Raw genomic sequence first — 27,943 nt, 5'->3', positions numbered from 1 at the left:
AGCCTTGTTTACATTCTGCCGCGGTCTCCTTTAGAGATTTAAGCTAAAATTACAACTTTGAAGAATAGCTCATCGTTATAATGGATGTAGATTTCGCAAACTAAATTCATGAATTGAAAAGGTGAAAATTTTCTCCTATTATTTATGATGCGCTGTGTAAATTTTAGCTCAAAATATTGTTTTGTTACTTCAAAATGCGTACTAAATAATTAGCTCCAAATATTGTTTTGTTACTTCAAAATGCGTACTAAATAATTCCTGTCTTGTATGCATTTCTGAAATTTTCTTTCTTTTAAGAAAAAAACTGCATCGTTTAGCACATGCCTAATGTTTTCCTAATATCATCCCAGTAGTTTTATCCTTATGAAAACGCTAACACATTTTTTTTTTTTAAATGTTATCAGTAATTTTTATATTTCTTTGGATAATTGAACTCAAAATGTTCATCTGTTATCATTTGATGTAATAACAAACTTCATTTCTGGAGGAGGACAGGGGCAGGATTCGAAATTGGTGGTGTCCTGATTTGAAAGGCGTTGGACTTGTAAGTGAGGGTCCTGGTTTTGATACCTACTGGTCGAAGATCCTTCTCATTTGTTAATGGTGACTGAGACTTGTTAAATATGTTTGAAGTTACAAAATACTCCAAATTCCTATTCGAAATTAAAACCTCTGAAGATGTTACAACAGGGGTTGCTTGGCTCCTGGTGTGGATAAAATAAAACAGAGCTATCTTCAGAGCCTGTCTAATCAGTTAAATGACATATTGTGGTAGTAAGAAGGACCCTGAAGTGTAAGTGTCTCGGTATTGAATAATGCAGGTGCATTATTTTGTGATTAAATATTAAAAAGGGTATTATTAACATGTTATTGATATTTTGCAAATCTTTTTATCTTTCACTAAGTGTTAGTAAATAAAAACTGACATTTTAATGTTTAAACACTAAGCTAAAGTACCATGGATAGAAGGCGCCTGATGGGAGGCCATCGTGATCTCCCAAAAAGTTTCCTTATTCGGCAAATTCGAAGGGAGCACTCCAAAATAGCATTTTTCAAAAATTCTAAATAGTGTTGCCGCAAGTCTCTTCTCATTAAATGCAGGTAAATGTGTAAGCTCATGTTTTGTAATTTGGTAAAATAGGTGCTTAAATCTTCAACTGAAGACTTTGCCTCCTCCTAAAAGTGAAGGTCGAGATCTGCTAGCATTGATGTATATAACTATATATATATATATATATATAGATATATATATATATATATATATATATATATATATATATATATATATATAATGTGTAAATAATTTCAGAAGCAGACCTAGAATTTATATCTTTAGGTTCCTGCTTAGATATGTGATTCAAGTTTAATTAATGTCCCATGTAAAGAAGAAATTCCTTCTTTCAAAGAAAGTATATACATAAGTGCCAACTTGTGCTAACTTAGCAAAAATGTTTATGGTATTTTTCTTTTCAGTTTCTGTCACAATGTGCTATGCAACCAGAGCTCATGAATGGCTTCAAAAAAATTCTATTTTTGTGTCAAAAAACTGGCATTTTGCAGGTGGGTTCTTCAGAGAAAGTACTGAAAACTGTTCATTATGGCCCATTGGGATCCCTGTTAAGAAGAAACATTTTCGCAGAATGGTGAGTATGTGTTAGATGTTAATGTATAACAATACGAAATCTCGAATCTGGTCATTGGAATTTAAAACATCCCACCTCCTTAACTTTTTCAAAGCTATCCAAAAAATGCCTTTCCTTATACCTTTTTTTGGCTGAAAAAATGATCATTACTGTTCTATTATTTATTTATTCATATGCATTTTTTTCAATTTTGTTTGAAAAAGAAAATTATTGTTATAAGGATATTGCGCAAACTCAGTGTTTTATTTACAGTATTTATTTTTATTTGTGAGCATCATTTCTTGCAAAGCGATAGCGTTTTCCTCAAAATTTTGAATACCTGATTCTAATAAAACATCAAATTCAAAATTCTTCAAATTTGAAAGTGCTAAACTCTGTATTCAATAAGCTTCATCAGTATCAAAAAATAGGAATTTGATAAGTGTCATATCGACTGCGAGCATATGAATGAGTATGCATATCTGTTCTTTTGAAATGATAAAAAGACATCAAATATTTAACTGGAGTGAACTTATGTTGTTTAAATTTATAAATTAAATAATTAACAATTAATTTGAATTGTTTGGATCCTCACTGTAGCAATGCCTTTGTTGATGGCAGCTGGTTAGCGCTATTCAAATTATCACCATATGTACTAGTTCACTTTTTGAGGCAAGTGTAATAAGCATTTAGTATTAAGAGGGCATTGGTAGTAAATGGTTGAAACGTAGATCATTGTGTTGCTCAGGGTTGTGAAAATATCTGATATTTTGATATGTAAAGTAAGACAAAACAACGTCCATAAGCTCATTATTTTTTGCATTGAAAAAGGCGTTCCCTGTAACGCCAAAACACGTGTCTGCTGTAATTTGCAAATTTGTGCTTCATCTAACGTTGTTTTGTCTTACTTTACTGTTCAGCACAAAGGTATTTATTTATCTTATTTTGATATGTGTTTGATATTTTGGTATATATCCGATATTTTGATATAACTGGATATTTTCAATTAGCTAAAACTAAAATCTTTAAATAGTAACTGGTAGAATCCTTGTCAATTCAACAAGGGGTGTAACATGATGGTCTCAGATTTTTTTGAATTTAATATATGTTAAAATTCATAAAAAATTAAGGAATATGTTTTTTTTTGGCCCGAAAAAATTCATGGGCCGAGACGCAGGCTGCAAAAGATGGCAGTCCTGTAATGATTTCTCACTTGGGATTTTTGTCAAAATTTTTAAAGTCCATTATCTCAGGAACGGTGGAACATATTTTGTTATGGTTTGTTTTATTCAGAAGGATATTTTTTCTTGTTTAAAAACATATGCAACATTTTGAAATATGTGCTTTAGTTTTTTTTACCATAGTCTTTTGAAAGAAAAAAGTTTAAAATAATTTTTTTTGATTTTTCTCAAAAGTGTCAATTTCAAAATTTTAAATTTTTTTACAGTTTATTAGCACCACTGAGAACTACGTTCCCTGAAAAGGGGAGCTTTCACTTTTTCGTTTAACAGATTTTAGAGGCATTTGAAAAAATGAGGGTTTTTAAGAAACTCTTTATGTAATGGCAGAACTGAAAATTCAAAAAAAAAAAAAAAAAAAAAAAAAATTGCAACAAGTGGCCAGAGAACACTTTTAACTCAATCATATAGCGAAACTTTCATTTTGCGTCACCATTAGGATATGGAATTTACTGAGAACAAGATGGCATTGGGCTTAACGATTTTTTCGGTGCTATGCTGAAAGGTTGTGTGGGGAAATGCAGCGAATCGGCTGGAGGCAGCGCTCTTGTTTTCATAAAAAATAAAACTTCTAGATAAAGTGGAGACTCAAAATGAAAATTTCGCTATATAACTCAATTAAAAGTGTTCTCTGGCCACTTGTTGTGATTTTTTTTTTGAATTTTCTGGTCTGCCATTACGTAAAGAGTTCCTTAAAAACCCTCATTTTTTTCAAATGCCTCTAAAATCTGTTAAACGAAAAAGTGGAATTTCTCCTCTTCAGGGAACGTAGTGCTCATTGGTACTAATAAACTAAAAAAATGAAAAGTTTAAAACTGGCATTTGTGAGAAAAATAAAAATAATTATTTTAAACTTTTTTTTCAAAAGACTGGCAGAAAAAAACTTAAGCGCATATTTCAAAATGTTGTATATGTTTTTAACAGGAAAACATATCCTTTTGAATAAAAGAAACTGTAACAAAATATGTTCTACCGTTCCTGAGATAATAGACTTTAAAAATTTTGACGAAAATCCCAAGTGAGAAATCATGACAGGACTGCCTTGGGGGTCCCCTACAAGGGAGCCCCCTTGTTTATTTTCAACCGTAAAGAAGTTGTGAGATTTTTGTCGATAAACAAGAAGATATAGATTTTTTTGAAAAACTAAGTGTGGTTATTGTGAAGTCTTACCTCCATGAACTTGAATTTCAGGGATATAAACTAATGTAAAAAAAGAAGTGAACATGTTTTCATATATATAACATGTGCAGATTGTAGCAACGAAGAAAAATAAATTCCCTGAAAAATATCCTACATTAATGGGAAATTTCTCACTTCTGTGAATCTGACCGCCGTGACAGACCTTATCAATGTCATTATTTCTGGGGTGAAAATAAATAATAGAGTGAAAATACATCAATATTAGGCATTATACCAAAATTATAAGTTGCCAGTATATTCTCAAATTTACTAAATACTATTTTTAACACACATTTGAACAAAAAGGATAACTTAAAATTAAACTGTTCTTTAATTAAGAGAACTTAATATTATATCCCCGCTAATCATTTAAATAGCTCATTGTTTGCACAATTAACAAAAGTACAACTTTGATATTAAATTGGCCTCAATTTTTAAACATCAAAAGTTCTTTTTTTTTTTTGTGAGGAAGGCATTTTTTAATCCTTTTTTTTATTTATGAGTAAAATTATTGGAACATAGCTGGGCTATTGGTTATGCTTACTTCTAGTAGGTAACACTTTCTTGTAGGAATGAAATAAAAAGGAAGACAAAAGGTTTCCAAATTGAAAAATATTTGCGTTCAAAAGTTACGTTTTCTGGAGAATGACCCAATTGTTTATTGTAATGCATAATGTTTACAGTTTGTAGTTTAGAATTATTACTTTACTATTCATGTTTATCAGTTTTAAATAGAGTTACTTAAACATTAACTGCTTTACTTTTTTTTTCTAACCACTATTGACTTTTTGTTGGCTTACATTACAACATTATATAATTCAAAAATAAAAATACTCAGTCTATGTGCAGCCATAAAGCATTGTCTTTTTTATGACCAGCTTTAAATTTTTTAACAGGCATTTTTAATCTGCATTTAAAGTGTTACATTATTAATAATTATTGCAAATAAAAATGAATATCACATTTTTGTAATATATTAATAAAATATCAATACATATTATAAATATAGTGCATTACTTTTATGGTTATTTTTTATGATAAATGAATAACATTCATATGATTAATACATATAATTTTTATGTTGCTAAAATCATAGTTCAAAAACAAATATCAAAATATCATGATATTTTCAAAATAAATTTTGGATAGGTATATAACATGATATATGTCATGATATATATTGATTGAAATAATCGATAAACCCTGTGTTGTCACAAACATGAATCATTATTTTGTAATAAATGATGAAATTTTTAATTGCCATATACGAAGGAATGTACTTTATCTCAAAAAATTGTCATTTTGTTGCAGAATAATAATTCCTCTTAATCTTCTAAGATTAGTATCCAGAGTTCAAATAAAAAATAAATAAATAAATGCATAAATAATAAACATAAAAATTAATGTATGAATAAAATTAAAAATAAATAAATAAATAAAAGAACCAATTAAATAAATGCATATTAAAGTGGTATGTGACAAGTGACTTACAAAAAAAAAAAAAAAAAAATGCAGATATGAGACTTTAAACCTTGATTAGGTATTTGCTGACCTTTTTTTCTTTTCTTTCTTTTTTTTCTTTTCTTTCTTTTTGTTCTGAACGAAAACTTTTCAACTAACTTTAATTCATGTATCGACACAGTTGTATTGAGTTTTACTCAATCATAAGCTGTTTTCCATTCCTGTCTTTGTACTAGAGAGAAACTTTTGTAATTTACAATAAAAAATATTACTATTTCATAAGAGGGATTGTAATAGTAATTAATTTGTCTTCCAGTTCAAAATTTGGTGACTATTGACTCTTTCCTACAAAATTCCGAAATCCTTCTCAATCAACATGTAGATCCTGTTAATAAGGTTTATGCTTCTTTTATCTCTTCGGTTTGTTTAGCTAAAATTTGTTTTATTTATTTATGACATTGATGAGGCACATATTCAATGATATTCAACTTTGAAAATTATTTAATCATCACTCGCTAAGCTCTTGGGTTATTAATAGCCTAAAAATAATAAACATATATAAATGTATGCATTATTCCTTCACTATTATTAATTATAACTTCAATTTTGTTTTAGGTTATGTTCAATCCTAAGAAATCATGAATTTGCTACATTTCCTGTTGAACTGCAAAATCCTAGAGAAAAATTCCTTCTTTCTCAAAAGTTGTCAGATGCTCCTCCTGAAAGTTTGCTGCTAGGTTAAATGATATTTTATTATAATTTTTAACCAAATTTGGAAAACTATTTATCATTTATTTGTAAATTCATTATTAATAACCTTACTGGTGAGTTTGTTATTTTTTTGTAGTTTAAGTGGAGAGGTCTGACGTGGGGTGTAAGTAACTCAGTGTTAAAAATAAGACGTTGATAAGTGCATTTTGGGACCACAATTTTCGCGCCCAGATTTCCAGCCCTAGGTGCCAAATTTGATGCCTAAAATTTTGGATTGCATCAATCTGTTTTTTACCCCAACCCATTGTAATCATAACTTGCAAAAGGAATAAAGCAAAGTTTTTTTGGTTTTGAGATTTGGAAGTGCAGGTTTGTTATATTTCTATTTCATACATATTTTTTGTATTGTAGCCTATTACATCTTAAGTTTATCACAAATGGCACCTAGATTTTTCATTTTGATCCCCGGAGAACTTAAATCAGGTGTCATCATGACACCTACTCTACATATACACTTCTATTTCTAGCACTGATAGTAGTAGTGCTCCAACATTATATTTCTTGTGCACTCCACAAAATTTAGTGAGATAAAGTACGAATATTTCCAATGATTATTATTTATTTATCTAAACTCAGCTGAAAAAATATGGTATACATATAAATCCATTTATGTAAACATTGCAAACGTTTGAATGTAAAAGTCCAATTCTCTTCTACGGTGTAACCCCCTCCCCCCACAACTCACTATTGAAATGTAAATCTGCATATCTTTTTCTGAAAAAAAATCTATCAAATCCAGTGTAATATTCCTATAAGTGGAAATCTGGGCAATTTCAAACTTTTCTGTTGGCCTAAATGAACATAGAAAATTCTGCCCCATTTTAATGTCATTCATTGCACAATTGCTAAACCTGAATGCAATGATTATAACTAACTAAACCTTCTAATTATAACATTGTAATGTGTATTACTATCAAATTTGTATCATTTCTTTTAAAATTAATTAGTGTGCTTAAAAATTTTATTGATTGGGAATTTGAAGAATTGATATATTGTGCTTGAAACATATCACTCCTTTACTAACTTTTTAGTGGAAGCTAATAATTATGTCTCATAATTTGAATTTAGCTTAGTTTTGTAAATTGGTGAAAACGGCCCTGGTGGTCATACATTTGGAGTATTACTTTGAATCACCAAAATACTGCACATGGTACTGCACATTTGAAAAACTAATTATGCTCATCATTGGCCCCCATATGGGGGAGGAGTAGAGGCTCAAGCCTCCCCGCCTTAGAAATAAGAACTTCCTTTGCTTTTAGTACTGTTTTCTTTTCAAAAATATAAAAACATTTCTTCTCTAGCCATTAATGAATAAGTTATTAAAAATTTTAATGGCTCTAATCTGTCCTGAAATTGTTTTCCATGGGGAAACTATCCTGCTAAAACATGGGGAAAATATCTGAGCCCCCTCCCCTTTAAATTTTGTATATGGGCGCCTATGATGCCCTTGCCTGAAGATTAGGGCAAGAACAAAACTAGTTTTGAAAATATCTTGTCTTAAGATCATGAAATTTGTTGCATTAAATCCTAAGGATTTTTTCCATTAAAATATGTTTTACATTCCCAATGCAGGAGGAAAATGACTAAAAAAAAAGGAAATTAACAGTAAGTTTAGACTGAGGTATTTCCTTCAGATAGTTTAACACTAGAATTAGGATGATCTTTGTGTACCTAGAAATATGGTAGGTGTCATTTTGACCCTTTGAGCAGAAATCTTCATAATGTTATATATTTGTAAAAATAAGCTAAAAATAAACATATTTATAATAAATACTGTTTATTTAAAGGATATAGATTTTAATTATGTATAATTAAGTATTTAAAAAAGAGTTTTAAATACCCTTAAAATTACTAGCGCTGTTTCAATCGCATTTCACAAACTAACGGCTAATGCTCCCTTTTATGAACTAAAATATTATGAATGATTCAAATTCTTGCAATGATGTGTTCCAAAAGGCTTTTTTGAGTTTCTGCTCTGCTTCAGCACAAGTAAATGTATTTGCATATTTTTTTTTCTCAAAGTGGTCAGATGACACCTAAGTATACCTCATCTAGGTATACCTAGGTTTACCTAGAACCCCTTTAGTTTGTGTTTTAAAAAAAATGCAATTTTCTCGAAAACTTTGTATTATTACCATGGGTGCCCATATAGGGGGGAAAGTGGGGGCTCAACCCCCCCTATAAATTAGAACTTCCTTGCTTTTAATACTTTTTTTTTAATTTAAAAACATCTCTTCTCTAGTCATTAATGAATAAGTTATTAAACATTTTAATTTCTCTAATCTGTCCTGAAAGCGGTTTCCATGGGGAAAATATCCAGCCAAACCATGGGGGAAATATATGAGCCCCACCCCCTTACTTTAGGAAAGGTCAAGGAAGGATTAAGCTTCTTATGAAAATACAGGAGAGCAGTTAGCAAAAAAAGTGTGCTTGGGGTCAAAATGACCCCTCCCGTAATTCTAGTGATAACATATCTTGGTATGCATTTCTTTTTTATTTATTAAAAATAATTCCAATATGAGCTGGAACTGAATTATAAGATAATTCCGCAACAAGTGCACAAAATTACATGCGTATTTAAAATTATAAATACTTGCGTTTATCTATTATCATATTTGGTTTTGTTAAATTTCATATTTTAAAAATCTTTTAGAAAATGTTTCTTTTTTCATAATCTAATATTGGATTGCAGATGCAGTAGAGAGTTACTTCCAAATCTTCCCGATGAATGGCTCAGTTTTGCCTTTTGGAATTGCAGTGTATGGGCCTTGCATCAATAAGAACAAAAGAATCGCCGAACAAAATCTAGCTAATCCTGGTTCCTTTTTGAGGTGAATTTCGTCTTTATTTATCTAATCCTTTGCTTCAATTTTGGAAGAATCTTTGAGTTCCATTTTTAAATTTTATTTTGCTGAATAATATTTCTCTGACATTAAAAATGTTAATTTTGCTCCTTGCAAGCATGTGAGACTTCAAGGTAGCCATAAGGGGGAAGGGAGAAAGCCAGGGCCCTAAGGGTGGTTAAAAGGAGGGATGGTGGGGGCGATTGCACCCTCCTGAGACTAAATAAACAAACTTTCCACCAGCAGCTTTTGCCTATTGAATTATTCAAAACACACTTTTGCATAATCTTTGCTTATGTTAGAGAAAGTGCTTTTTGGGGCTCCTGAAAAAGTTTTGCAATTGAAGTCCTAAAAATTGCAATCCGCTCCGTTTTGCATTAGGGGAAGGTATGGAGTTCGGAGCTTTAGCACTGGAGATCAGTATACGTTGTAAAGGGTAATAAGTAGTAAAAATCATTTGTCCTTCTCTTGAACAATTTTTGGATCCACCTTTGTGGCGCTCTTATGATGATCGGCAAGTTTACCCTATTTCTGTAGATTTTTTTTTTTTTTTGTCAATTTTCGATATCAAAACCTGAAGAGAAATGAGTAAGGGCAACAAGTTCAAGTTTTTACTCCAGCTCAAAGAAATCCAGATCTGGCACTGACTTATTAAGAGTTTTTCAAAAAAAAAAAAGAAAGAAAGAAAGAAAATCAGCTTTTCTTGTTCTTGTCCCGTCGCATCTATGTATGTATGTTTAATACTATCAATTGATTTTTGTTACTGCATATAAACTGGGTAAAATTATAAATTTTACATTTGGATTTGTGTAATTTTATTCTCATTATTATTATTTTTTTTTATTTCAAAATTTTCTTTTTTAGGGATTTAGAGTCATGGACAAGTCTGTCATTAGCATTTTTTTGTCCACCAAAGAAGTCAATGGATTGGTTTCATTATTGGTCAAAATACCGTTATAGGTGGTGGAGAAAGGTTTGTCCATTTATTTCAGTTTAACTCCATTTTTGAGATTTTTCATTGAAATATTATCTTGGCACTAATTAATATCATGCTGACGTTCATACAGTTACAGTGAAACCTGTGTAAGTTGACCACTTGCGGTGCAGAACTTTAGTGGTCAACTTAGACAGGTGGTCAACTTACAAAAGGTTTGTTATATGATTCTTAGCCAAACCTTAACCTTTGGTGCATATTGGTGGTTAACATAGACAGGTAATCAACTTACAAGGGTGATCAACTTTACAGATTTTACGGAATTTAATTTTTGGAGGATGCTGCGATGTATATTTACCAGATGTGCATTTTTATTATAAATCACTATTTGTAAAAAATTTCTGTAATTGTAAATGTTTTAACTTCCAACCAAAACACTTAATATTCTCTTACATCGCATTAATGTCTTGTATTCTATAAAACAACATATACAGTAAAATTCCTCTAATGCAGACACTAACCAAACATTTTTTTTGTCCACAATAGAGAGGTGTCCGCAGGACAGGGGTTTAATAATGTTATTTGCATTGGAACTGGGGAATTAAAAATTGTCCACATAAGAGGGGTGTCTGTGAGGAGGGGTTTTACAGTATTTATTTTCAACCTTTTGGATGACATCATAGGAAAGTATATTTTAAGTGCATATAACACAATACACTAACACTTAATAAAAATGCATGAAGATAAAATATACTTCCATAATTTAAATGCTTCTTTTACCTCAATGTGTATGTTAAGTGTGTGGATCAGGGTGAATTAGTGGCATAACGCCATTTGAGTTCTGCTTCATATAAAATTGATAGTATGATGTTAATTCTAGAAAAAATACATTGAAAATAATGTATTTTTCTAAAACAAAATATTTCAAAATTTAAATGTCAAGTCAGTTTCTCAATCCCAAATTTTAAAAAAGGTTCATTTTTGAAAATCATAAATTTTGTGAAGGATTATTATATCAGCCATCAAGGTATTAATTGACCCACTCAATTAACTTTTTAATTGAGTGGAATACTTAATAATGTGATACTTTAATATACCTGGCTCATTTTGTAATTGAATTATCATGTACAATAGTTTTTGAATATTGTTTGAGATATTGCTTGATTATAATGTAACTGGTTTTTCACTGAAGTATAACATAGTCTTAAAAGAAGTGTACAGTATGCAGTCAGTTTGCCGTAGCTGGAATATGGTAGAGAAAGTTTGAGCTATCAGAAATTCAATTTACCCCTAGTTTCAATTTGTAACATTTTAAAAGTGAACACTTTTAAATATTTTAATTAATATCTTGATAGCTGATATAAGTACAGAATGTATAAATTCTTATAAAAAAATGTGTCTGAAAATTTTTTAAACAGAGAACACAAACATTAAAAACACAAACAAAACTCTAAATAAATCCTAAACATTTCATTCATATTTAATATTAAATAATAATAATAATTTGTCGTTTTAATTTGCAACAAACCCTTTTATAATTTGTTGCAAAATAACTACTCAAGTTTTGCAGGATTCCTACTGGCTCTTTTAAAAAAAGTTCTGCAGGCTACCGCATAAAATGCTGAATAATTTCAAAGAAAAAAATTACATTCAATCATGAAAATTTTCAGTGGTGAGCACAGAAATTTTCGATTCTCTTAACCAAAACTTGAATTCTAACACACATATCATCACCACTGAGCAACAGTAGGATATCTTACTGTTATTCCTAGGATTAGATGTCTCACTGTTGCTCTGAGGTGACGATATTATGCATGAAATTTTAACGTAATTAAATCTCAAACCAAACTTTACGATCAAAATCTTTGTTTTAGCCATGATAACCATGGTCATATTAAGAGAGTTCAACTGTAATTTAATGGCTGTTTAAAGTGAATTATTTGTTAATAGTATTTGATTATTTATATATTAATGTAAAAAAATTTCTTAACAGTTCTCCAATGTGCCTTCCAAGTTTTCTCTTTCTGATGTTACCGAATCATCAGGCAGCCAGCAACAGCTGTCTGTGATACTCCAGTATCCATGGGGAAAAGAGAAAGTGGAGACGATCACTCTTTATGACGACAACAATTTTAAGGAATTGTGCATGAAATATGGCTTTGAACAAAAAATGTCCAATTTTAGTGTTCCTGCTGTTGTGACATGTGAAACAGAATTGGATCTAGCTGCATTTGCATACTTGACTTCTGATTTCTCAGAAAAGTGGCGAGAGAATGAACTGAGAAATGTGAGTATTTTACTTCTTTATTATTTTTATTGCGATATTCCAGGGGTTCTCAAACTGGGTGCTTCGGCACCCTGCTGTGCCATGGTAGAAGGCGATGAGTGTCGCGAAATATCCATAGTAACTATGTATTGGTTTGCCAAAAAAGGTCACAGAGACCAATAAGGTCATTCCCCATCCCCAGTTTTTTAATTTTTGTTTCTACATAGTTCAGTGTAGGTTACTAGTATAAAAAAAGTATCAAATTATTCTTGTAGCCAAATTCATGTAGTTGCCAAGTTCACAAAGATAAATGTTGCTGTGTACCATAATTTTTTTCCTGTGATTTGATAACCTATAAAAGTAGATTATTGGTCATTAAAGCCGTGGTTAGCTTTCTTAGCACTCCGGTGTCTTTATAATATAACACCGGATTATCGGGTGTTGGATATGACTATGTGTTGCATATGCTGCACATATATGCACGAGTTGTGCACATGAGCGACAAAAAAAAATCATTTGCGCGTAAAATATGATGATTGATCTTTCCATGGAAAAAAAACATGGAAATTTTTATAATGTTTTTGAGGTCGTCATCAAATGTGGTTTAATACAATTAAATACTATAGTATTTCAATTCGTTTTAGTTTGATAATGCTTTTTGGCGTTTTTGCCATGAACTGTGAAGTTATCTTTACCTAGAGTTTTCCTTATTATGGCCCATGTTCTTAAAAAGACCAAACCGCTCTTCCTTGATTGCTGAAAAGCACAATTAAAACTTAAATTTTTTAATTCTATCTAATCATCTAAGTGAATCATCTAATGAATATGCAAAAGCTGGAGAAATTCAATCATAAGGGAACAACATATTAGTTTTTGAACCTTAGGATAGCTTTGCACATACGCACATACACTTCAAATAATAGAAATGGACTAGGGTGGTGTGAGAAAATTCTAATTCTTCAAAGGGTGTCGTGAGTCGAAAAAGTTTGGGAACCCCTGCTATATACATATTTATTTGCAATCTGACTAGGGTGGTGTGAGAAAATTCTAATTCTTCAAAGGGTGTCGTGAGTCGAAAAAGTTTGGGAACCCCTGCTATATACATATTTATTTGCAATCTGACTAGGGTGGTGTGAGAAAATTCTAATTCTTCAAAGGGTGTCGTGAGTCGAAAAAGTTTGGGAACCCCTGCTATATACATATTTATTTGCAATCTGTCCTCATTTTTAGAAAACAGTACAGTGGAACTTGTGTAAGTTGCCTACATGTGATACAATATTTTAGTGGTCAACTTATAGAGAATGATGTATATGATATAGGACTAAAATTTTGTACCAAAAGCAGGTTCTTTATACAGGTGGTTAACTATACAGGTTTGACTGTATTTCTTTTCTTATTATTTGTAAATATTAGAGTGCTGGCCAAATTATTAGACTAAAGAGGTTTTTTTTATTTGTTGTATACTATTTGTACTAAAATACTATTTATTTCACTGTTAAAGTACAGTACATACTGTACACTGATTATTACTTTATTTTAGCATAATTTAATGTTTGTAGGTGGCAGCACTGTCTGCTTTGTTTACGTTCTTTGTTTATCTACCTACCATGAACAGAACCTGAATCAGCTTAAACAGTTCACTAGTTCTTTTTATTAGTGTGTTCTGTTATATTTAAAGTTAGTTTTAGGTAATTAGTGAATATGTGTATGTGAGTATATATAATAGTGAGTATGAACAATTTTTTACCTCCTTTTTTAAAAAGTTAAGAAATGGTGTAAACCTTGTGAAAAGTATGCCAACAAGTCTTAAAATGCTCATTAAGAACAAGGGAATGCATACTAAATATTAGATAATTATTTCACTGTTCGTCAATGTGTCTATAGTTATGTAATCAATTAAAAATTTGCTTTTGAAAGTCTTAGTCTAATAATTTGGCCAGCATTATAGGTGGGATATTTGTTTAAAAATTCTTGATTTTTAAATATTTACACTTTTTCTGTTATACTACCAAAATTGAGAGTACAATGAAAGCCATGGGCGACTCATACGAGGGGGCATGGAGGGTAACTGCTTTGCCCCTTTGCCTTTGCTTTGACTTTGCCCTTAGCTTTGTCACTCCACTTTTCTAAGTTACAATAGATCAAACATTATAAAATTGATCAATTCACGGGTTTAAAGAATAAAGAATTAAATTAATAAGTGTAGGTTTTATATTTTTCATAAGTTAACATTTTATACATAAAGTGAAATGAAGCTTTAAATTTTCGAAGAAAGGAGTCAAGACTGAAGCCATCCATCCCAACTTTTGAGTTCGCATCTCTAAATTTTTGGAGGTCATTTAAACAATAATAAAGTTAAACTTCAATTTATAAAAAAAGATCAGCTGTACCACCTTCACCCGTCCACCCCACCTCTCTCCTTCCACCTATCCCCCTCACATACCCTTTGACAACTCCCCCCCCCCACCCACTTTTTTTTGGTACACCAATCGCATATGGAGAAAACTGTCTAAATTAATTGAAGGTAATATTTTTGGAATAGAAAATGAACTATTTATGGTTGTGCTGACAAATATTTGAATTATTAGTGTGCTTTTCAGGTTTTCAAAACTGATACATATTTATACTGAAATACAATAGAACCCTGTTGTACTGCAATATTGATGTACTAAAGAGTTCTGTTGTACCTCAGGATAAGAGGACATACATTTCAATGACACCGCACCCCCATAGGTATTGTTTGGAATAGGAACTTGGAGGACTTTGTGACCATAACATATTTAACATGCCCCAGTCAAGATTAGCAAACATGGAGGATCTTCAATCGGTTGGCGTTGAATCTGGGACCTCCAGTTACAAGTCTCATGCCTTACCAATCAGGTCACCATGGCCTCTGAATTATAACACATTATATAAGGAACATTTATTTTTGTTAAACTGTGAGCTTTTAAAAGTGCTCAGCTTATTAAGTGGAAGCTCAACCAGGACGTATGATACTTCTTGTAAAAACAAATTTATCTTGTGCAACATCATGAAGAGCCAAATTTAAAAAGTAACTTGTTTATTATGGCTATGATATATACAATGACTAGTTAAAGGAAATATTGAGAATACACTCTTTACATTATTAAGTAGATCATAATACTTTAAATGACTTCTGAATCTAACTTTCTAAGTCAAAGTATGAAACGTTAAACATAATGAGCTATGATATTCATATCAAGAGCAGTAAGCCGAAACTATCGGCAAAAACGGACTGACTCAACTGAGCTGCCGAAAGAAACAACCAAGTCTGACTTGGGTTGCAAATTGAAAAGGGAAGAGAATGAAGCAAAGTGCCGGGAGCTTAAATGCTACCGGTAATTTGCATATTCTGCTGACGCGATCTTGTTGCAAGAAGGAATGAACGAATGAAAAAAAACCTAATGCAAATTAAGGTTGCCAACACTTTTGGAAAATAATTTACTTCCTTTCGTAACAATGGCCCGCCTCTTGCAATCAAGATCGCATCAGAACATTATGCAATAAAAATAACAATTTAAATTGAAATATTTCATTTCAGCATCTTGACTTGAAATTCTGGCACTGCAAAAATTAAAGTCCTTAGAACAGCACTTTTTTTTTTTTTTTCAAAAATCAAACAAGCTGATGAATTGATCTGTTGACCCGCATCGGCTCCAGCGATCTTTGAAGGATCCAGAGGACATCAATATTATATCGGGAATGACAACATCAAAAGTCCTACTCGTGCTGTTGCGTTTAAACGCTCCAGAATTTCCAGATACATGAAAACAAATGACAACAGTCAATAACATAATATGAACATTTTTACAAAAAAATTTGCCAAAGTACACATGGAAATGTAATTGGACTTCGAAATTTTTTTTTTTTTTTTTTTTTCATTTTAAAAAATTTCTTATGAAAAAGTTTAATTTAATTTTGTTCAAAGGTTTTGTAAAAATATCCGCGAAATTTTGTTTTGTATTCACATAATTTAAATCAAACAAATTTTCTAATATTAAATTTCTTAAAAAATGAAGTCTGATGTCTATATGTTTTGTTCTACTGTTTTCTATTGGCGAATTTGAAAAATTAATTGCTGCTTGATTGTCGCAAAGTAAGTTAAACTGTGGTTTGATCTGAATAAATTCAAACTTTACAAGTTCATTTATTATGCGAACAATCCAAACTAATTCCTTTGCAGCTTCAGTTAGTGACACATATTCTGATTCCATTGTTGATAAGCTAACACATTTCTGTTTAAAAGTTTTCCAAATGATAGGCGATTGATCAATGAATAAAATCATTCCGCCAATCGAAATTCTATCATCGCGACTTGCTGCAAAACTTGCATCACTATAACATTCGACTTTTAAATTTGAAACGTTAGACAAACATAATTTCAGAGATTTTGTGTAATTTAAATAGCCAAGAAGTTTCAGTAGAATATTCCAGTGATTCAAACCTGGGTTAGATTGAAATTGAGATAATATGTTTACAGCGTAACTTAAATCTGGTCGCGTTCTACTTGCAATGAAGGAAATGCAACCTAAAATGTTACGGTAAGGCAATTTAGACATCATTTCAATTTCTTCTTTAGAATTCGGACATTGATCTTTGGAAAGTACAGTTCCTACACCAATCGGCAAAGAAACAATTGGAAAATTGTATTTTTGATATGTTTTGCATACTTTATTGATATAGCTTTGTTGATGAATAAATAATGCATTGTCTATTTCCTCAAATTCAACGCCTAAAAGTTTTTGCGTTTTTCCGAGTACTTTGATGTCAAATTTAGATTTCAGACTAATAATAACATCATTCAGACATTTGTTATTTTTACAAAATACTACTATATCATCAACATAAAGTATTAAAATTACACTTGATTCAAAAACATAAACACAATTTGCCCATGATAATTTCTTAAAATTTAAACCAATAAGAACATTATGTATTTCCAAAAACCATTCACGACCCGATTGATGAAGTCCATAAATTGCACGATTTAATTTACAAACATAACCAATTTTCTCAGGATCTTGAAATCCCTGGGGTTGTGACATGTATATGTTTTCCTTTAGAGGAGCATATAAATAAGCACATTTTATATCAAATTGATGATGAATCCAATTCAGTTTACACACAAAGATAGAAAAAAGTAATCGTACCAATGAGAATTCAATGACTGGACTAAATACCTGGTCATAGTGAATACCCTTTAATTGTCTATGACCTTGAATTACCAGGCGACTTCTGAAACAAACAATTTCATTTTTATCGTTTCTTTTCACAGTAAAAACCCAACGATTGCCAATTACTTTGGAATCAGCCGGTTTAGGCACAAGACTCCAAACGTTCCGGGTTTGCATAGTATGAATTTCATCTGACATTGAATTGTACCATTGGTCTGCCTCTGGTGTTTTTAAAGCATCATTGAAAGATTTTGGTATACGAACGTCTAGTCATGTTTCTGAATTACTCATGTCTGTAAAATTTACTTTCCCTGAAAATTTATTTTTCCCACTGAAATCAAAATTTTCTTTCAAATATTCTATTTTGTGAGATCTGCAAAACGCTTCAACATCATTATAAGACCGCAGTCTTGCGTTTGCACCTTCAATTGAATAATAGATATCAGTTCGTGATTTGTCAGAACGGGGAACAGCTTTCCGAATCCAAACAATTTTATCTGGAATTAGGGTATGACTAGTACTTTGTTCATCGTGTTCCAGTACGGACACAGGTACAATATCATTTTCCCCCTCACTTAAACTTTCCCGATCAGAATCATTGTCGGAATCTGACGAATCCAGAAACTTAGTTGGGTCCAGTGAGGCTCCACTGCACTTAGATTCTGCTTCAAATCTAACATTAATCGATTCCACAATTTTCCGTTCTGTAGGAAGCCAAATTCTATATCCCCTTGTTTTTAAAGCATACCCGACGAAAATACCCTTTTTGGCCCGCATATCTAGTTTCCTTCTTAAATTTTTGGGGGTTCCAAGAAAAACAGGATTACCGAAAATTTTCAAATGCCTGACCGAAGGTTTTCGCCCAGAATAAAGTTCAAAAGGTGTTAAAGTTTGACCTTCATGGCAAACACGATTCCACACATACGTGAAACATAGTAACGCCTCAGCCCAGAACTGATTTCCTAATTTACTGGAATGTAAAATTGCTTTTACAGCGTCTAGAGCTGTGTAATTGAATCTCTCGCTTACCCCGTTTTGCATTGGAGTATACGTATTTGTACGTTCTGGTCTTATACCCTGTTCATCTAAATAGGTCTCAAACTCGGCACTGCAGAATTCTAGTCCATTATCAGTTCGGACATTTACAATTTTCGTATTCAAAAACCTTTCAGCCCTTTTTTGATACTTTTTAAAACATTCTAGTGCCTGACTCTTTTCCTTTAGCGGAAAAACAGTGACTTTACGAGAATAATCATCAGTTATAGACAGAAAATATTTAAATCCCCCAATTGCGACATGTGGAAGTTTTCCACAAAGATCCATATGTACCAATTGTAGGGGTTTTTCTGATCTGATCTTATTCAACGGCTTGAAAGAGACACGTCTAGATTTAGCTATTTTACAGGATTCACAATTTAATTCAGTTTTCTTAAAATCACCTAAACCATTTACAGCATTATTTTTACTAGTGTTAACAATATATTTAAAATTAATGTGACAAAAACGTTGATGCCATACATTTAAATTGTTGTCAAATTTTCTACTAGAAAAAACACTATTAGATTTAGATTTTAAATCGCCGGAGTTGGAGTTCTGACTAGAATTAGAATTTCCGGACTTAGACTCTACTTTTACATCATTTTCAGAAAAAAGAATCTGATTTTTCGGCTTCACCGATAAATCATCAGTTTCGCGTTCTTTAAAACTGTTAAGTTCCTTTACATTTTTACATTTATAGATTTTATTATTTTTAGTTTTTGCATTTACGCTTCTAGGGTATTTGGGCAAGAAAGAATAAAGCCCGTCTTTACATTTTGCAGATATTATAATTCTACTTTGATCTTTAGATTTTACATTTAAAACTCCATTTTTACATTCAAATGAATAACCATTTTTATCTAATTGTGAAACAGATAAAAGATTTCTCCTTAAGTTTGGAGAATAAAGAACATTATTTAAAACTAATTTGTCTTTATTACCTTTCGAGTCCAAAAGTAGCACAATTCTACCAGTTCCTTCAACCGGACAGCTTGGCCCTTTAATTGCTGTTGTAAGGCTGGATGCATTATTTGGAATATAATGCACAAAGAGTCTTAGGTTATTGCAACAATGATGGGTCGACGCACAGTCCACGTACCAGTCATTGGATACTTCTTCTGTGGAGTTGACACTGCAAACAAAATTCGATTCTTGCTTCTTTCTTTTGAAGCATTTCGCTTTCGTATGGCCGCATTTCCCGCAAAAACTACATTTTATTTTATTTTTCTGTCCCGCTTTAATGGAAGTTTGAAAAGCTATAGCCGATGATTCCGAGTCCTTTTGCACTAATTTTAAACGAGATTCTTCAGTAAGTAATTCAGTCAAAATTTTATCAAACGTAAATTCATCTTCTTTCCATCTGTAAATTGACTGTACAATCTGGCCAAATTCAGCAGGCAAGTAACGAATCAACTGGAAAGACTGATAATATGACGGGATAGGTTTTCCCAAATCCTCTAACTGTTTGATAAGAGTTTTTAGTCGACTTGCATAGATATCAACCTCTTCACCTAACTCAATGTGACAATTGAAAAACTGGTCTGTCAAATCAATAATTCGTGCACGAGAGTCTGGTCGGAAATGCAGTTCTAATTTATTCCATGCTTGAGAAGGATCATCAATCTGATTTATCAAATTCTTGTATTCATCAGATATGTGCAAATAGATTAAACTATATGCTTTGTCTCTGCGTTTACAAAAGTCTGAAGTTTGCGGTGAATCTTTACCTGGCTCTTTTTCAACTTCGGTAACAAATCTGCAGCAATTTTTGCTCATTAACAAGGCTTTCATATCGTTTAGCCATGTGGAATAATTTTCCCTATTTAATTTCGAGATTTCCATGTTGAGCAAAAAATTTATCTGGCCCGCCGTCTGATAGACTTCTGTATCACGTTCGATGTTGAAAAAAAAAAATTTAAGAATTTACGCATACCATCTCGTCAGGTTGGGCAAACGGCCCATAACCGATTTGTTAAACTGTGAGCTTTTAAAAGTGCTCAGCTTATTAAGTGGAAGCTCAACCAGGACGTATGATACTTCTTGTAAAAACAAATTTATCTTGTGCAACATCATGAAGAGCCAAATTTAAAAAGTAACTTGTTTATTATGGCTATGATATATACAATGACTAGTTAAAGGAAATATTGAGAATACACTCTTTACATTATTAAGTAGATCATAATACTTTAAATGACTTCTGAATCTAACTTTCTAAGTCAAAGTATGAAACGTTAAACATAATGAGCTATGATATTCATATCAAGAGCAGTAAGCCGAAACTATCGGCAAAAACGGACTGACTCAACTGAGCTGCCGAAAGAAACAACCAAGTCTGACTTGGGTTGCAAATTGAAAAGGGAAGAGAATGAAGCAAAGTGCCGGGAGCTTAAATGCTACCGGTAATTTGCATATTCTGCTGACGCGATCTTGTTGCAAGAAGGAATGAACGAATGAAAAAAAACCTAATGCAAATTAAGGTTGCCAACACTTTTGGAAAATAATTTACTTCCTTTCGTAACAATTTTTACAAAATGCAAATTAACTTCAGTAGTACAACACAGTACTACTACTATTAGTACTGTATCTGATTTTTATTTTGAGCCTTATTAAAAAATAGGGGTCAATTCCTTAGACACTCTGCTTCAAACTCAAAAAAATACTATGGACTGCAATAGTGTTGCATTTCCTTTTCTTTTTTTAGAAGAAAAAACCCATTAATATTGTTTCCAAATTCAAAGTAATTCCACCCTTTTGCTGAAAGCGATCTGCTCATTTGCATGCATATAGTTTGTAGTAGATTTATTTTTTTGATTCCTCTAAAAAGTTTTTAAAAGGTTTCTTGTGAAGTGGATGAATTGCATCTGTGGTATTAGAGGAGCAGTTGGAGTTGTAACTTTTTTTTGAAATAAAATAATGCAATAAAAGCATGCACACACACACACAAAGAGAAATAAACCAAAAAATGTATCATAATGATGTGATTGATATATGGATGCCTCACTTGCCAAATCGATTTAACTCCATAAAACAGAAAGTCAAGGAAAGTGATGAAGAAGATAATGCTATCCATAGGAGTGAATGGGCCCTTGTGTTAACATTTTCTGCTAGCACATGGTCAGAAATGTACTGAACTAAAAGTTTAACATAAATTCACATTCTAAGCATTGATTAAGCACCATTAAAACAGAATTGAGGATTTTTTAAAAAGTGGAGTTAATCGATTTGGCAACTGAGGCATCCATATATTGCTCATTTTCTAATTGTACTGAAATATTAGTGCAGAATTTCTTTTAATTCTAACTGAAGTGATAGCTGAATGTCTTGAATTTTTGCACTAAAAACTTCTCTTTTATGCATGGTTTTACTTGGTTTTAATTGGTGTTTTTAATTTTAGACCTGTTCTATTTTTTCTCCCAAAGAATTTTCTAATGGTTTTCAGACTAGTTATGTGGTTTTCTTCCTTTTAGATGTTTCAGTTTCATGTAAAGTTAGCCCCCTACAAAGTTTGTCTATGTTTATCGGCTTCCAGTATTGACACCCTGAAGAAGTTGTCCGATGTGGCAAACCATTTAATGAAAGAGTTCAGAAAAGGAGATATTATGGTATTTCCTCACTATGACGTCCTCTCATCAAATGAATCTCAGTTACAGGTTTTTCCATTTTGCAGGTATGATCTATTTATGATACAGTGAAACTTGTGTATAACAATACTGTCTATAGCAATAAACCTGTATACAATGATACTTTCCTTGACCCGGTAAAATGTCAGCATGAATAATCAAACTGTCTATAACGATAACCTGTATGTAACATTATAACAATATTTTTTTAGGTCCCAAAAGTATCGGTAGGTTTTACTGTATTGACATGCTTTATTGACTGGCTAAAATTTCTATTATTTAATTGTACAACTGAACTTCTGTGATTTAAAATTTTAGACTTTTCAAAGTTTTTACTTGATTCCTTGAATTCTATTAAGAAAATGTGAATATAGTTGGAGTAACATTGGCAGCGTTGTGAATGTTATGTAGGTCTTAAACACCACATTAGGATGCTGCCTGGTTAAATTTGCCGCAATTATGATTCAAACCCTATTTTGGGTTATTGAATTTTTTTGTATTAAACTTGGAGGCTCCGCCCACTGCTCCCTAAGAGTTATCAACTTTGAAGATTGCTTCGCAATCTCATTTGATTTGTAAAGAGTTAAATTCTTTGCAAGGAAGAGGTTGATTAAAATATACCTTAAAATTAGAACAAAATAAAAATGCTGCTCCCACTCCGGTAAAAAATAGAATTTAATTTAAGTACTCATTATAATTAGTTCAATATGAAGATCCCTCAAAGAAAAAAGTAGCTTGATTAAAATATGCGTAACAAAATTAAAAACAAACAAACAAATGTTTATAAATCCCCCCCCCTCCCCCAATTCGGACCAAACTATTTTTTTAAGCAAATTTTATAGCTATAGATGATAAGGGGGCTCCTGGGCATTGCTAAATTGCCATATGTAACATTTTGAAAAGTTGTTTTCAAATTCGTGGTCTTCAGCAATATTTTGCTCTTTAGCTCAGCGCTTCAGTTGGGTTAGCTTAGGATTTTCACTAAATTAAGAAACCTTATATCTCCTTTGTAATTAATTGAGAAAATTGGAGCAAACTTCTGTCCTATGCAGAAAAAAAAGTTCTTTCAAATAACATAGAATGTTAGGAAGAGCAAGAATTTTTTTTACCCGTTTATTAGGCTACATGAAATTTTAACTTAAAAAATTGATTACAGAAAAATTCAAAATTATATGTATAATTATAATAAAAGTGAAAAATATTGAAAAGACCACACCAAAAGCCCATAGATGTGCAACACAGCAAAACTAAAAAGCCAAGTAAATATAAAATACTTTGTCTTTTCCTATTAAACAGCTATTTGCAATTTTCCTTTTTATCATCATTATTTTTTATATTACTTGTTTAATATTTGGTATTTGGCTTGCATATCTTAATATATAAAAATCTTGTGCGGACGTTTGTCACCATAACGCTTTTAAACAGCAGGACAGATTTTGATCAAATTTTTTGGGTGTAGTTAAGTTGGGGCAAGAATGGTTTTGAAGCGCGATGGATCGAATCGGAAACGTTTTTGTTAATTGATTAATTAATTTAAACATTAGATGTTTATATCTCCCAAATGATTATTATTTATTTTAACCTATTGTTGAGCGAGAACTGAGATATATATTTAACCCGTTGCCAAAGGACAATAAGAAAGCCTGTTTTGCTTTTTGTAATGAAATTTCCTATTTTGATATGTGAATTGAGAATAGATAAAACAAAGAGAGAGAGAGAGAGAGTGAAGCCTTAATTTCTTGAATACAACGATTTTAGGTCCCGTGATATATTTTAAACTAAAGTACTGGAAGGTTCACTCAAAATGTGTGTTCTGTCGTCGTTGTTGAACCATGTGACCCGATCGGTGCTTTAGGTTTTCCTAACTAAAAGATCAGGAAGTACTGTACCTAGCAACATTTGTTTCTCGGCTGAAATCCATCTGAGTTTTGGTACCAATGTCAAGAATACTTTAAGGATTATCAAACTAATCAGTACATTGTTAAAGGACAAGATGTTGGAATTTAAAGATGAAACAAATTTATTTTCGACCGGATACATTACAGCAGGGTAGTTCTGTACACACAAGATCAGTGCAGCGGAAGATCTTTATCTTTGGTGGGGAAAGAACAAATTAGGCAATATATGAAGTTTTAAAACTTTTTGTTCAAAAGATCGGACCGCTAATCGATCGGAGTTAGCTTTGTTCACTGATCGGCTGGATTACAGTAACGTGGAGGCTTGGCGACTTTGGCTATAAACAACAGAGTTGCATGATCATTTTTTTACATTTTAAAGCTACTGGTAATGTAATTATATAATTTATTGTATTTTTTTGTTTATTTGGTGAAATATTTCAAATCGCAAAGAATTGTTTTTTGTTTTTGAAGAGTGTTAAGTCATTTTAGTACAAAAATGTGTTTATTTTACATCGGGAGGAGGGGGGATGAGTGATTTTCGCTTATTCAGAGAACTGTTTTTACCTTTATCATTTTTTTAAACGATATCCTTTCGATTGTTTTCTTCTTTTTCATATGGGGGATGTTGCAGTGGGATTTCCCATTTGTTCTAGATAGGTACTTAGTTTTTTACACTTAATATCTGAGGACGCTTTTTATATAGCTGAAGGAACAAGCCATCAAGAACGGGAGAAAAAATAGTTTATAAAACAACTGCTCAGTGGGCATTAGATAAATCAAGTTGTAATAAATATGCGCATTCTGACACCAAGCAGCTTCAATCATTTTCTTTTTGCTTATTTTTTTCAACAAAACGATTCAAAAACTTGATAGTTTATTGAATTTTTTTAACTTTTCAATTTACAAAGTTTGAACAGAACAACGTCTGTTGAGTCCTCTAGTTTTATATATATAACTCTCTGAGGCACAAATCCCCTGTGTCCAAAGTAATTTTGTACCAAATTTTAAGGTATTAGGTGCTATGGGATCTCCTGAACATCATTGAACCAGACACAATGTCTTTGGTAAAACTTTATTTTTTAATAGACAGAAACATTTTTTGTGATATTTTACTAAAAATAGCTAAACAAGGGTTCTTCGTTATGTAAACATTGTTGTTAAAATGTTTCTAAGAGTAAGACAAGAATAGGATGGTGAAATGCTACATTTTCTGGTTGAGATCCCTGGACACCCACCTTCGTATTCTTAACCCTCCGTATGATGGTAATAAATTAGGCACATTTCTTGTGATGTAGTTTTTGTCTTTGCTGTTGAAGTAATGTGCCTTTTCACTTATTCTGGATTTTTTGTTCAGTTTACATAGATTTACTTTCTTTTACAAAAAAGGAAGTATTGTATTCGCAAAAAAATTTTCACTCAAAAATTGACCTTACTTTCCATTTTGCTCACCCCCAAATGAATGTTGAGTTTTTTTCGACCCAACCACACATACATATGTACCTAAGAACATATAGATGCCCATAATATCAATTTTGACGTTTCCCAAGTTAATTACAACGAGTTTTCTCGTGACATCTGTATGTATGTATGTATATGCGTATGTATGTCACATAACTCAAGAGCAGTGTGTCCTAGAAAGTTGAAATTTGGTACGTAGACTCCTAGTGGGGTCTAGTTGTACACCTCCCCTTTTGGTTGCATTCGGGTGTTTCTAAAGGGATCTTTTACACCTTTTGTGGGGAAATCATTGTTAATTTCCATGCAAACTCAAGTGGTGTTATAATTTGGCGGATACGTGGCAATATATCGCCAGTCTTTTGGTCGCCAAGTTTTGTTATCAACTTGACGACAACTATGGCATTTTTTTAAATCTGGTTTTAATTTGGCCATTGTTGGTGATATTTAGAGAGTTGACTATTGAATCACATTAAAATTGCAATAATGGGGAAATAACATTAAATTGGTGCAAATGGAAGTCATGTGTTGCACACATCAGCTCGTCTAATGTTATAAACAACATTAAAAAACATAAAATGTGCAAAAAAATTGTAGGCATATGTTTTGGGGTTACAAGGAACCCTTTTTTTTAAGAAAGAAGCTTATGGATCGGATGATAAGATACCCTTCGAAACTCTTTTTAATTCAAACTTAGTTCTAACATGCAATATTTTTGTGGAATTTTCTTTTTTGAATCCATTAATTTTAATCTTACACTTTAAGGTGCACCCCCTTTAATCTGATGCTTTTCCTGATCATTTAAACCTTCATTCTTATTTTATGTGTTAATTTAAATTTTGCCTTGTACATGTTATTTGTTTTAGGTATGATGAAATGGGAGTTCCATATTCAGTAGCCTTAAACGAAAATACTCTTTCAAATGGCGTAGCAGGGCTGAGAAACAGAGACACCACGCTGCAAGTATGTGCATTTCTTCTTGTCTGGTTGTGTCAAAAAACTTTGTTAATTATTAAGTTTTGAATATCATCTTTCTGAGGAGAAACCTTAGTGTAAAATTTTGAAGCTTGAAATTTCTCAAGAGTTTTAAGTTTGTCTTTTATATGGCACGTTCACAAATGAAATGCAATTAATCAGCTGAAAGCCAGGAATAGAGATTTTTGGTAACACCTGTTTACATAGAACTTTGCAGTTTGTGATTACAACTTTGAGCTAATCTGCTTTCCTTTTGGACAGGAATAAGTCAAAAATTCTATCTGAAATTATTGGCATAGGTTGGCATTTTTTTCAATTTTTGTTGCTAAAAATAATTTTGAGGATTATTGGTTTCTTAGATAAAATGGTAAGACAACAAAATTAGTATACCTTTACTTAAAAAGTGCCAATAACTTTTTTTATGGATGGAGCTTAATGTTAAGCTTTTTTTTTCTTCTTTTTTTTAATGAGCTATTCGGTATTAAACAAAAGATTGTTCAAATTAAAATAAATAAATAAATAAATAAAAATAAGATTGAAGTTTTTTCAGTCTAACTTCTTTCAAACAAAAAAGCTTTGGTGCGGATCGAACTCGTCCCTAAACAGGTATTAGGGGAAGGATCTGACTGATCCCCATCTGTCCCACCTAATCTGTTTTCAATTTTTTTATTTTTCAACATTGATTGAGATAATAAATGTACTTTGTCTTCTTCTTCTTTTTTTTTACAACATTTTTATGAGATATTAGGCTTTCTTTTATGCTTTTATTTTTTGGTATGTTTTTTTTAAAATAGCTTAATGAAAAGTTGTCTAAAAAGCAACTTGGTGACTATTTGCCTTCCCCCTCCCTTTTTTGTTAACAGATACTCAGTTCCTTCTAGCATAACAGTTAAATGAAACTGTTTAACTGGAGAAGCTTTTTGCCAATTTAAATTCCAAATTATCATGCAGGCGATATATGAGGTCACAGGAGATTTAAACAACAGAATTTCATCTGGTAAAATGGGACTTTCCCCTCCAAAAAGTTTAAGTTCCGTGCATACCTGCTATCATGCATACAAAATTAGAATTGTGATGTGGTTTGTATTATGTCATGATTTAAAGTGAAAATTATACATTTTAAGGTGTTGTAAAAATTCTATTTTGCAGGAACAAGTACATGTTACTGAATTAACCCTGAAATTGCAGCGGTACTTACAAATAATGGCAACGTCTAGTCAAGCCACTTAACCAAGATGTAATTAGTATAAAATAAAATGTTTTAAAAATTATGAAAAATTTTATCCTGTTTCTTGAGAAATATATTAATGAGTCTAGAATTCAACTGAATCAAACTGATGTTTCAAAAATAATATTACATTATGTGTTTTAAATACTATTTGATTATCTAAATGTGAACAAATCATGTATATTTTAATAATATTAATTCTCATTTGGAATATTAAGCC

At 31.6% G+C, this 27,943-nt stretch overlaps 1 protein-coding gene across 2 annotated transcripts; it reads left to right on the top strand.

Moving 5' to 3' along the window:
- Nucleotides 1-6: 6 nt before the first annotated feature.
- On the top strand, nt 7-27,731 carry LOC129233711 (DNA polymerase subunit gamma-2, mitochondrial-like). Of its 2 annotated transcripts, none has more exons than XM_054867686.1 (9): nt 7-121; nt 1,474-1,643; nt 6,116-6,237; nt 8,964-9,102; nt 9,979-10,087; nt 12,042-12,335; nt 22,015-22,214; nt 26,387-26,483; nt 27,645-27,731. In XM_054867686.1, exons 2-9 carry the CDS (start codon nt 1,492-1,494, stop codon nt 27,723-27,725), a joined length of 1,194 nt encoding a protein of 397 aa, XP_054723661.1. In that variant the 5' UTR covers nt 7-121; nt 1,474-1,491; the 3' UTR covers nt 27,726-27,731. The 2 variants fall into 2 exon arrangements, with proteins under 2 accessions (XP_054723661.1, XP_054723662.1); XM_054867687.1 differs by having other exon boundaries at nt 1,474-1,647.
- The last annotated feature ends 212 nt before the right edge of the window (nt 27,732-27,943 follow it).

This window comes from Uloborus diversus, unplaced genomic scaffold, assembly GCF_026930045.1.
Source record: "Uloborus diversus isolate 005 unplaced genomic scaffold, Udiv.v.3.1 scaffold_645, whole genome shotgun sequence".
Taxonomy (NCBI): domain Eukaryota; kingdom Metazoa; phylum Arthropoda; class Arachnida; order Araneae; family Uloboridae; genus Uloborus; species Uloborus diversus.
The sequence above is the reverse complement of the archived record's forward strand: the minus strand, read 5'-3'. Positions and strand labels throughout refer to the sequence as shown.

Coding starts and splice junctions, on each gene's coding strand:
- LOC129233711 (XM_054867686.1), top strand. CDS start 1,492: ATGCAACCAGAGCTCATGAATGGCTTCAAAAAAATTCTATTTTTGTGT. Junction 22,215..26,386: donor CAGGTTTTTCCATTTTGCAG/GTATGATCTATT, acceptor TATTTGTTTTAG/GTATGATGAAATGGGAGTTC. Junction 26,484..27,644: donor ACAGAGACACCACGCTGCAA/GTATGTGCATTT, acceptor TCTATTTTGCAG/GAACAAGTACATGTTACTGA.